This window comes from Eretmochelys imbricata, chromosome 9 (genome assembly GCF_965152235.1).
Source record: "Eretmochelys imbricata isolate rEreImb1 chromosome 9, rEreImb1.hap1, whole genome shotgun sequence".
Classification (NCBI taxonomy): Eukaryota; Metazoa; Chordata; order Testudines; family Cheloniidae; genus Eretmochelys; species Eretmochelys imbricata.
In genome coordinates, this window is record NC_135580.1 from 14,686,868 (window position 1) to 14,699,109 (window position 12,242).

At 36.8% G+C, this 12,242-nt stretch overlaps 1 protein-coding gene across 7 annotated transcripts in view; it reads right to left on the minus strand.

Moving 5' to 3' along the window:
• NLGN1 (neuroligin 1) overlaps window positions 1-12,242 on the minus strand; it is a 449,301-nt gene that overhangs the window by 273,648 nt on the left and 163,411 nt on the right. For all 7 annotated transcript variants that reach the window (XM_077826030.1, XM_077826029.1, XM_077826028.1 and 4 more), the window contains one exon: window positions 10,650-10,802. In XM_077826030.1, coding sequence (XP_077682156.1) covers window positions 10,650-10,802 — 153 coding nt within the window. The remainder of the gene's footprint in view (window positions 1-10,649; window positions 10,803-12,242) is intronic.

A 12,242-nucleotide genomic window follows, 5' to 3' on the forward strand; every position in this document is an offset into this window, starting at 1 on the left:
GCCCATTTCATAAATATCTTGCCTGCTGTGCACTGCAGTTGACCCTTTAAACATACCAAGTCAATAACCTATTGTTTACTATAAGTCCATTTTGTCATTTTGACGGTACAGATTGAAGCATGGCAATCTTCTCGTCTCTCTCTGCTTCACTGCATACATGATTCTTTTTGGCTAACCTCACAAAAAGCCACTTAAATGTCATGAATTACAGCAGGTCTGAGATCTGAATGTTAATCCTATTAACTGACCTAGGAAATTAGGACATTGTAAATCTTGGTGAGTAGTGGCTGGGCTTCATATGATCTGGGTTATCCTGAGGTCACTTGTTAAATTAAAGAAAGAGGTGACTCAAATGCTTGCACAATTGTAAGCAAGCCTAATCAGGGTATCATAAATGCATTGATATAGGAAATAGATGAATGCTGTCAGAGGACCTTGATATTTTTGTAAACATTTACCACTACTATCTATGAGAATGAAACTACTTACTTTGCATGCTTCAGGTGATCCAGACAGCATTGATGCCCCAAGACTGATGGGATCAAGTACGGCAACCTGTACTGATTACATAACATGTAGCATAATGTAATCCCACAAAGCCGTTAAAGTGCCACAAAGTAACTACTAGGTATTGGGAAAAATTTAGAAGCTTCAATATGCAGTTGTTAAGGCCCCCCAAAAGGGGTTGTGAGTTGCATTTCCTCTATCTGTTCTTACATTCAGGAATATTAAATGAATGATTTTCTACTGCAGCATTTTGATTTTTGCTATTAATTCTCCCCTCTTTACTTTCACTTTTTAATGTACTTTTAATTAGGCAATAATATATAATCTTCCATTCATTTATCATCTTTACTCAAATGGGGAGTGGGAGGAAACACAGAAGGCAGCTCACCAGAGAATCAGTGGTGGCACAGCAGAAAGAGACTAAAAATGCCATCTCTTGATAGTATCTTTAAAGGTTCATAAAAAGATAATGGATGTGCCTGTCACTCTGATGCTAATGTTTAACATTTTCTGAAGTTTTACTAGATATTAAACTATGAACTATAAAAGAATTCCACTGTATGACAAATAGAGGAAAACATTGGTTTTTTTTTATAATCACAGTTATGTCTGTTTGATGTCTAACTACTGAGTCTGCTTATGCAACTCTCACTCGTACTAAGTAGTACTTGTTGCCATGAGTAGTTCCATTGACTATTCATAGACTCAGAGTTTAAGGCCAGAAGGGACAATTAGATCATCTAGTCTGATCTCCTGTACGTCACAGGCCATTAATTTTCACCCAGTTACTGCTGCATTGAGCCATTAACTTGTGTTTGACCAAAGCATAACTTGTATTTTGACTCAGGATCAAGGGATTACTTTCATGAGTAAGAAGATAAAAACCAGGGTGAACGTCATTCCGGAACTCAATGGCACACCCTGGGGATGTGATGCACGCACACTTCAAACGTCAGTACAAGTCCTGGTTTTGTCAACGGTGGAGTAGCATGCACCAGTTTGGTGCAACAGCTCCCACACTCATCTTTGTTGACGCCGAAATCAATGCCACATTCAGGATCTTTAGTGGCTCTCAAATCAATGCCAATACTGTGCCTCCCAGTTTTGGTGGACATCCTGCCAGCCAGCATCAGACGAGACGCTGCTGTGGTCTGGGAATACAGTAAGATCCTGGCCACTCTGGACATGCTTACCTGATACACCAAGATCTCAACGTACTGCTACTCTCCCGACTCAAATCCAGGAATCCTTTCTGGATCCATGTATCAACACTACAGGCCAATGGAAAGGACTCCAGCACTTGCTGGCTTGAATCATGGACTGCTTGTGATGCACCAAACAAAGACCTGATTAAAGAGCCAATGAAAGAAGTCCCGGGATTCTGCCTTCCCAGTAGGCAGTGGACTGTACTCAACCGTATTCAGACAATGCACAGAAGGTGTGGATATTTCTTCCACAAATGGGGGAAAAAAGTCAAAGACTCACCAGGTTGTGACTGTGGTGAGGTACAAATCATGTGACACATCACAGACAACTGCTGCATTCAGGAGGGAGATCCACCTAGCTACCCCAGAAGCATTAGAATGGCTTTCAAGTCTTATGATTCAGTTATAATCCCAAACCAATGCTTTTCAAATGCCGTACGAAAGAAGAAGCTTAAAGGTTGCAAGAGTGCACTATTACTACAATATTTGCTACATTTTTATAAATGGTTTAGTGATTTAAGAGCCAGATTTTCAAAAGGCATCTAACGGGATTTTCTAAGCAGGTTAGGTACCTAATACAATTGATTTGAAAAACAATTGGAGTTAGGGACCTACCATGCTTAGATGTTTTTAAAAACCCCTTTATGACTGGTATCTTTAGGCACCTAAATACCTTGAGGATCTGGTCCTTAGGCACTTAACTCCTATTGAGAATTAGGTGCTTAAATACTATGGAAGATGTAGACCTAAGTCACTTTTTCAAAAACAGCACTAAGTTAAAGCACACTAGAGAATATTTAGTGTGCACCAACAAGGCTAACAGGTCAGTTAACATGCAACACATTAGTGCGCTTTACAGATCACACCCCCCATAGTGTGCATTATCCCACACTGTACACAGTCCTAAATCAGTTATATGCTTTTGAAAATGCTACTTAATATGCTCTATTTTGTATATGTTTCTGAAGAAAAAAATTCAATATAGAAGAAATTATTCTATCCACTACATCCAAATACAAAGGAGAGTAGATCACACACAAAAATTAATAATTAACCAAACAAGTATGTCATCAACAGCTTTGTGAGTTAGATTCACACTGAGAAAATGAAGGTCCTATTTGAAAATACTGAGAAAAACCAGGTATCAAATTCTATTTAGAGGGGAAAACACTTTCAGTTAATTAAACTGATGGTGATACTGAATCTAGAAGTTATTTTAAAGCTATTGGAAATACATTTTTAATATTACATATTGTAAACTTAGCAATCAACATTGTAACCCTTAATTCAAATGGATAGCCCTGAATTATGCAAGTCATCTGTCTGGGGAAATCCGGGGTCTATTGAAGCCAATGGGCATGTACTCATGTGGGTCACGGTGAGCAAACAACACACAGCTCTCCAAACAATAAACTACTGCAGTTTGTCTTTAAAACATGCACCATTTGGTGTAGAAGCAATAATGATTTTGCAAAACTAATACATTTTCCAAATGAGAATAAGAATGCAATTTATATTCATTTTATTAGAACATTTGCCACAAAAGTTGTCCTAAAGGCTTTAATTTTCACCAATGGAAGTAGCTTTTTGCTCGAACACATTATATTTTGGTTATTGCTGCATATTCCTACTTGAACAGACTGCTGAAAAGTCAAGGGCTAGACTGAAAAGTTCTTACTTACACTGCTAAGTAGTTACTCATGCAAATAATCCCACTGAACCCTATGGGATAACTTGTACAAGTAACTGCTCACCAATAGGAGTAAGAGGTTTACAGTCTGGTGCTCAATCATTGTTTCAAATGAATAAGGACCAGACTCTGCCACTCCCACTCTCACTGAGAAGCACCTTACTTCTTAAAAATAGTCCCACTGATTTTAATGGGAATATTTGGGGAATAAAATGCTATACAACATGATTTAGGATATCAGAATCTGAACCTAGATTTTTTTAAACCGTGAATTCTAATAGCATGACGCCCTTTCAACATGTGTCTGTACAGACAGTGCTCTTTTTTTGCCATCTCTAGTGCAGGAAACATGACTCACATGCTTATCTATTTGGTACTGATAGGGACCCAAATGGTGGAATCTACAGTGTAACCATTGCATTTAGCAGGTTGCGTTTATTTCATACTTTTTAAGTTGCTGGATGCTCATCTACCATACAGAAACAGAGAGGAAACTCAAAGCACAACCAATCTGCAAAGCCAGGTGGAACATTACATCTTCACAATATAGTCTTAGTCAGGCAGTATAAATCCTTGAGTGTAGCTGAAAGGGTACGAATTTTAAAAGACCACCTATTCAGTGTTAAAATATATTTTCAAACACAAAGAACCATGACAAGATGAAAAACACAGCACAGTACAGTCAACGAGCACTTTATAAAGAAACAATGGGCCATTCAGAGATTAAATAAAAATAAAGTGCTCCTTGGAATTGAAATACTCAGTCAAACGATATTAACACCCTAACATTCTATATTTGCTGAGTAACCATACAGAAAACTAAGATTTCTAAGAATTGCTCATCATTTTAGCAAGCGTAAAAAGAGTGGGAAAGGGAATTATAGACTGACTTTCACCAGGAGCATAAAAATGAAGATTCTCTGCTTGCCTTCATATCAATATTTGTTTTTATTAGTAATTATCAATATACAAGCCACTTTTCAAGATTCCATATAGAAACAATAATACAGTTCAAGCATATACAATTAAGCACTATTAACAAAAACCTTTACTATCAACAGCAGTTCAATTTACCAAAGTATTTGGCAGTATTGTAGTCCCGGGTCTAATTATAGAGAATACCAGAAACAACAGTATGGTAGATGTTGATTCTTTAAGGACACTCACTGGAAAAAAAGAAGCCTTTTAAACAAACTTCCAAAACAGAATTGCTACCTTTGTCCACCAGCTAGGATTACAAAGACCTGAGGTGAAATCGCAGCCTCAGAGTTCAATGGCAAAATTCACATTGACATCAATATGACCAGGATTTCACCTCTGGTGTATAGAATCTGGACTGGGTCCAATAATACTGCTGACTGTATGTCAGAGGTAAAATAGGAACAAAACACAATATTGGGACCAGAGTGTGAAATACTTTAACAAATACCCAGCTTTAAAACTAATTATCAAGGGCACATAGTATTACCATGACATTTCTCTCTCTCTCTCTCTCTCTCTTTCATTTTGCTGGATAGCTATAATTTAATTCTGTAAAACATTCTATCAAAGACACTGTATATTACAAAATAAAGATGTATTCTATTTTATCATTCCCACATTGCCACACATTACAAAACATGCTACACAGATTAAGAAATACTTTGGTAACTACAAAGACAGATGAGAGAGATTGGATTGGAGACCTGCATAGAGAATAAGTATTTCTCAACTAATGCCAACCTGTGACTGACCAGAAGTGCCACTTATTAAGAATTTATGTATAGGAATGAAATTGCAGAAAGAGGAAAACTGGTTTAACTAATTAATTGGCACTTCCATTACAACACTGAGTGTCCCGGCTAGTTGACTGGCACAATAAAACAATTCCCAGAAATATGAACTTCTGGAAATTGGTATATGAGGAAATGAAATCATATGCAGGTAATTCAAGCTAGGCAGACACCAGGAGATAGTGGATATTTAAATTCAGCCCATCTAGATACTATAGCGAAGGGGATCATATAAGTACATAGATAGGTACCACAACCACACTGACTGTAAAACACATCCTAAATGTTCATAGCTTCTGCTAACAATGAATGGATTTTTCTTAATTACTTCTAACTTATTTGCAGATGATTACAATTTCTGTCAAAATAGCTACCATGAAAAATATTTTAAACAGACCACAATACATTTAATATCAGAGATGCCATGGATACAATGTTGGAAGATTTGGATTCCACTGAACACAATGGGGTAAGGTTAACCCATAGGTATTTCACCCCACACACAGAAACTGTATCAGAAAACAGAAAGGGTGATTGGAATACCTGTGATTAAAGGTTTAACCATTTTAATGTAAATTTAGCTGAATATACCACAGAGGAAGGTCAGTGTTTTTAACCTGATTATCAGAGTCGATATCTTGCTAAATATTTAAAAGACTACTGTACAATTACAGAATTTAAGCACACCTACATCTGCTTTCTCAGCAGGGAAAACTGCTATTAGTTATTGCAATATAACCAGGAGGATCTCATTTATCAGCATATTTCTCTCTCTGTGTGGGTGTATGCACATTGTGGTCTCACACTCTTAGGAGATCTGCTATTTGTTTGTAGCGCCAGTGCAGCAAGATGGAATGTACAAAACTAGAAATCAGAAGTTTCCTGTTCTTACTTTGATCATTACAAATATTTGCTGCAGGCCATTAGAAGAACAGTTTAGCTGTTTCTGTGGTAAAGTTTTCATTGGCTTGTGGAGGAAGAACAAAATGGGAAATTTAAACGAGGCCCATCACTAGCTCCAGAGAAAGATTCTCATGAATCATCCTTGCATCCCCCAAGGCAGTTTAGAGATGAGTTGGAATAAAGACTGTCTGAACTATTTTTCCTTTGAATCCCATTAGGATCCTGGGAGGTAAAAAGAGTCCAAGAGCTGTAAAAATAAACTAATGCCTCAGAAGAAAGATGATCATGCAATAGGCATAGGCAAACTCTCTCTCTCTTTTGCTGGCACTGCCAAGGAAGACAGATGGTAAAGCAACCTGATGCAAATCACAAAGCACTGGCCCTTTCTAAATATTTCTTTTCAAATAGAAGGACATGAAAAATAACATTGCGAGTATTTTAGTCATTTCAATATGTTTTTGTAAGTGCCAAGGAGGACTTTTTAACCCATTCTAATCACAAAACAGAGGCTCTTTATTTTCATGTTTCTTTTTTTAAATTAAGAAAAAATAAATAACCTGCCACTACTTCACTTATTTGAGATATACAGCTAAAGTTTTAAATTAACTGACCTCAACATTTAACTTGTCTGCATTTTTGCCCTTTTGCAAGTTGTGTTTATTATAAAGAAAACATAAAACCTTCCTAGTACTTACCACAGGGCTCTCCCTTGAGAGTCTCGGAAGTTCAAGGATATCAGACTTCTCACTTACCATCCCTCACTGGATGAGGCAGATTGCACAGGACGTGCATTTAAACAGAATATAAAGGCCACTAAAGATATAAATGATCTATTTCCATTCAATGGTCCCCAAGTTTCCAATGCAAACAGCTCTTCTTTCCCTTGCCATTAGTTAAAGAAAGATTGTAATGGGCTTTTATTCTGGAGACAGGTTCCACACAAAGGTAAAATTGGGCCAGGAACCTCAGCAAGTTTCTGGTTTGTTTTAAATCTCCCTCTTCATTTTCATCATCTTCTCTTTATTAAATACATTTCAAGTTCAACTGACTACTAACATTTGAGTCAGGTAAGTGGGAGCGTGAGCAGTTTTATTGTCTCAAGCTATGTTCAATGCAGCTTCATAAATTCTCAGAACACATGGGATTCCCTACCCCACTGCAGAACTGCAAATTCCTTCCCCATTAGAGGAGATGATGGCTAGAACTCCATGTAGTTTCACCATCCTCCCAGGAAAAAGCTGTGGGAGAGCAATGTGGCCTCTAGTGAGTTCATCTGCAGTGTTCTATTATTGTTGGCTACATAGTAATCCACATCCAGATCTGTACAGCAACACTCCCCTACCACTAGTGCAGAGTGAGCCCTGGAAAGAGACCACCAAATTATTAGAAACTATTACAAAGTCAGAATGCGAACACAAGGATACCTAAAACTAATCTACAGCATCAATCAGAAAAGATTACAATAAATTTGTGACTTCTTTTGATACACATTTGCAGAAAGTTGTATGTAGGATCCTAAGAGTAATGTAGTGCTGCTTCCTCAAAACTTGTTGATCAAAAATAGATTGCTCGGTATAAACTTCGATCAGTTAGGAATGAGAAATAGGATTTAAGTTAGATGTGTATTCAAGAACTAGTAATTACTCGAATATCAGATGTGCATTATCTCTGCCATGTGTTTCACAAAAAGCAGTCATTCAAAAGTGCTGGACTTGACGAAGAGCCCAAGGCTCTTAGAAGGTACTGAATAAATAATAAACTGAAAAAGTAAAAATAAGCCGCTCGAGTTTACTGTTGTTAAGAAAAGAAACAAGCTATTTACATAAGTTAAAAGGATCAGCAGTAATATTACCAACTCACAAACAATTCAAAACCCATCTTTATATTGCCCTAAAATGCAGGTGGCTCAAGTTGGGGATTGCAAAACCGTGTCAGGGGCTATGACACCTTGCCCTTCCCATATTGCTAAATAAGAGGAGACTCTGCCTCGTTCCTGGATAGATCGGAGGGTGTCTCAGTATGGAAAAAGTCGAGAACCACTTCCCCCAAAGCTTTATGTCATGTATTTGTAAAAACATACCAGTGGGTCAAATTCTGCCCTGAGACTTCTCCTTCCTTCCTTCCCCCCACCACCAATTTAGCTTAATATGTTTACCCGTTTTTAAGTGTTTACATAGCTTAGCTCTGTCAGTGAGGGAGACAGTTTATGTGAGAAACAAGGAGTGAAATCCTGGGGACTGCAAAGACTAATATTTTGCTGGACAGTTGTTCAATGCTAAGTAATATTCTTAAAGAGTATCAATCGAAGTTGGTATCTACTGAATTTATACCAAAAGACCTGTGTTGAGGAATTAAACACTTATTGCATAATAGTACCCGCAGAGATGTTAAAGGAAGAAAAAAATAATGATGCAAGGCAGAGGAGAAAACTGCATACTGTGTCAGTTCTCTTTTTAAGCGCTGACTTGTTGCTGTAGTGCATATATAGTGAAGTACAACAGTCATTTTATATGCAATCAAATGGTATGTTTACTGTATGAAGGGAAGACTGGCAACCTGAAATTTAGTTAGTTTTTGAAAGCAAACTTGAAAGGACAGTCATTTTAAGTATTATAGCAGTCACGAAGTTCTTGTTTCAGTTTTAGTGCTTTTACCGATACAATTTACAATTAAAAAGAAAAAAGTACTTCTTTCTTCATTGTTGTTGTCTAAAAGACCACACAAACCAGAGGGAGAACCAAGGAATATTTAAGTTTAGTAAGATGTTACTAGCCAGCTACTAGAGGGATCAGTGTTGAAATCTCAGGCTAAAATATAATCATCCATACAAAGTAGTTCATTTTTTGGTACAAAAAACAAGATTTCCAGCATTGCTGTTACAAGTACAGTTTGGAACTAGCAAATAAGTAACAATGCAATCAGACAATGAACATTTATATCACTTGACAGCCTAGTGGACTGGTAATGCAGATAAATGTAAACTGATTCATCAGCGATGAGTGCACTAAAATAAATTAGAAAAACGAAAGTCCATTAAGTGAAAGCTGATACAATATATTGACAACGAAAGTGAATTCAAAATTATTGTACCAACAAGTCAGTGTGTAACTACATTGAAATAAAAGCAAACAAGATAACATGTTGCATTGCCAAAAGAACTGCAGACAAATTGAAGCCAGGGCTGGACACTAAACGAAGAGCTAGATAAACTTTAAATAGTACTGTTCACTTTATATGTGAAAATGACTTGGTGCAATGTAAAACAATTAAAATTATACCAAGTTTCAAGAGTCGAAGTTAGACTACATCAAAACCAAAGGCAGGCAAGAATAGCAAGAAAGTCAAATTCATTGTCTTCCAATTCCCCAGTTTTTAACAAAAAAAGGTAATCGACAGATGGCAGTTACCCAGGAGAGTCAGTAAGAATTAATGAATTCATTAAAAGACTAGGTGCATACTAAACAAAAATTAAATGGGGACTGAGTAAATAACATGACCATGGAATGGAAAACAAAAGCAACACGCTCTATAACCCCCAGTAGCCTTTTCCTATTGCTAACACACTAAGAATAAAGTTCACTGGCCTTGTTAACTAAACACTTTATTTAGCTGCCAGTTTATCAAACCATTTGGGATATTATATATAGCGTCATGATTCTTTCATAAAATTTCTGGTACACTATTATGCAATATTGATCTATACAATATCGTAGAATCCAATTCAGATTGTATCAATCTATACAATATCCTAGAAACCAATGGGTTTCAAAATACAAATTTTCAGCAGAAAACAATGGAAAAAACAAGTTATTTTGTTGTCTCGAGGTGTCACTCTGTCACAAGCTTGCCTATACTAAATGAGTGGCAAAATGTTACTCTAAAAATACTTATGAATGGTTAGTTTGGAGACAACCTCACAACTCTTCCTTATTTAAACCATAAATGTTAGCATACATCATTCATCTAAGTCAAAACAATAGCAGTCCACTCTCCATTCTGACTCTCTTATTCGGTCTAGAAAATGTTGGATGTACTTAACTAGACTGATACGTCCCACTTTAAAACCAAAGGAATCCAGCTACATCAAGAAAGCACAATGTCTTTATAAAAATGCCAGTTTAGTATCCCAAAATCTCTTGCTTCTTCAGAGGACAAAAAGCCACGGTGGATCAACAGAACATAAGCATTATTTCAACCATTATTTGGTTTTCCCTTCACAAACCAAAAATCCCCATTTCTGAATTAGCACTTGAATATTATAAATTCATTTTCCCTATGCAGTATGTAAGTCTAATCAACATAATGTTCATAAATAACAGAAAGAGTCAACATGAACTCAGCAAATCTGAACATCTGCATTGTATTTTTATATCATTAAATTAGAAGCAGAATTTCAGGTTATCCGGCATACTAAAGGCAGACATTTTGTTTTGGATCTACAGATAACAAGACTTATTTTGGAAAAAGGCTTTTAAAAACAAAGACAAAAGCAGTTTTCTGAATATATTCTCATGAATAATATGAAGTGCAATGCAGATAGCAGGGATTAATTGAAATCCAAAAGCTTCTTACCAAGTACCCCAAGGCGATAGTTGACTGTGATGACTATCACATTGCCATAACTTGCCAGAACACTGCCATCATATAAATTTCCAGTGCCTTCCATGTAGGACCCTCCATGAATATACACCATCACTGGCTTAGGTCCCCCACTGTCCCGAATGTCTGGAAAAAATATTGAGAAACATTTTATCCCAAGAAAGTGGCAAAAAAAGATACATGCAATAATGTTTCTTAGTGAGGTTATTTTTCTTTTTCAGCATATGTCTCTCAAGCAACATGTATTAATTACTGGGCTGGGAGAGGGCACAAGTGTTTGTTTCCACACTTCATGCTTTGAACAGACTAATAAACCAAGAAACGTATGAAAACATATAATTTGGTCACTGAGTTTATTTAAACAGGTGAAATTTTCAACACCACTCATTTGGCCTAATTCTGCCCTCATGGAAGTTGATGGTAAACTGTCCACTGACTTAACTAGGGGCAGAGTTAAGCCAAAGCTGAACTCTTCTGAAAATCCCACCCTACAGTTTTGTGCACATACTAACATACGTAGCTTGTTATTAAGATGAATTGGATCTGACCCCATATCTAAGTAGGTGAAGTCACGTATTATTTGCTGGTTTCTAACAAGATAAGAGAACTAACTTATAAAAGGAGTTGTGAACATGCATGAAGTTTTCGGTGTCAGAGTTATTCTGCTGTTGCTGGGGAAAACAGTTTGCATGCTTTAGACCTCAAATTGATACTACGCTGTGCCAGGGAAAGCCAGAAGGATAAGGAAAAGAGGATACATAATTGAGAAAAAGAAAGTATAGATTGGCCAAGATTTTCAAACAGAGTTGCATGAAATTAGTTTCCTAAATACCTGAGTTTCCTAAATACATACCTGAGTATCTAAATAAGTGGCCTAATTTTCAAAAATACTGAATTGGCATGGAACTTCAGGCATCTCTTTTTGAAAATATTGGCCTTTATGTTTCAGAAGACACTTCATTTCAAGTCTTGCCAATTTCCAAATGGTAATTTCTTTGGTTTTATAATCAGATTTTCCTTGGCAGGGGGAGGTGAGAAGAGAAAGAAAGAAAATAAAAAGCTTTCCTCTCCTCTGCTGCTGTAGGTGATAATGGGGAAACTCACTGCCTACACACAACTATTAGAGAGATAAGGTGAGGTATCTTGTACTGTACCAACTTCTGTTAGTGAGAGACAAAGCTTTCGAGCCTTACAGAGTTCTCTCATGAACAGAAGTTGGTCCAACAGAAGATATTACCTTGCCCACCCCGTCTCTCTAATATTCTGGGACCGACAGAGCCACAACTATACTGCATATACACCACTATGACTGTATGGTGAAACACTGAAATTGACTATATACAATATGCTGCATATTCACAAAGTAAATAAATTGGGGAAACGGGGAAAATTTTGTAACTCTCTAAACATTCATTTATACTAATATTAGATGGAACCTATAACAATAACAAGCCAAAACCGGAATGAAGTGTGATTTGTAAACTTGTGTGTGCACTTAAGTACAAATTTGGATCTCTGAAGTAGAGTCAAAAAATTTTCCTCCATGGTCCATTGTGGGGGAAGTCC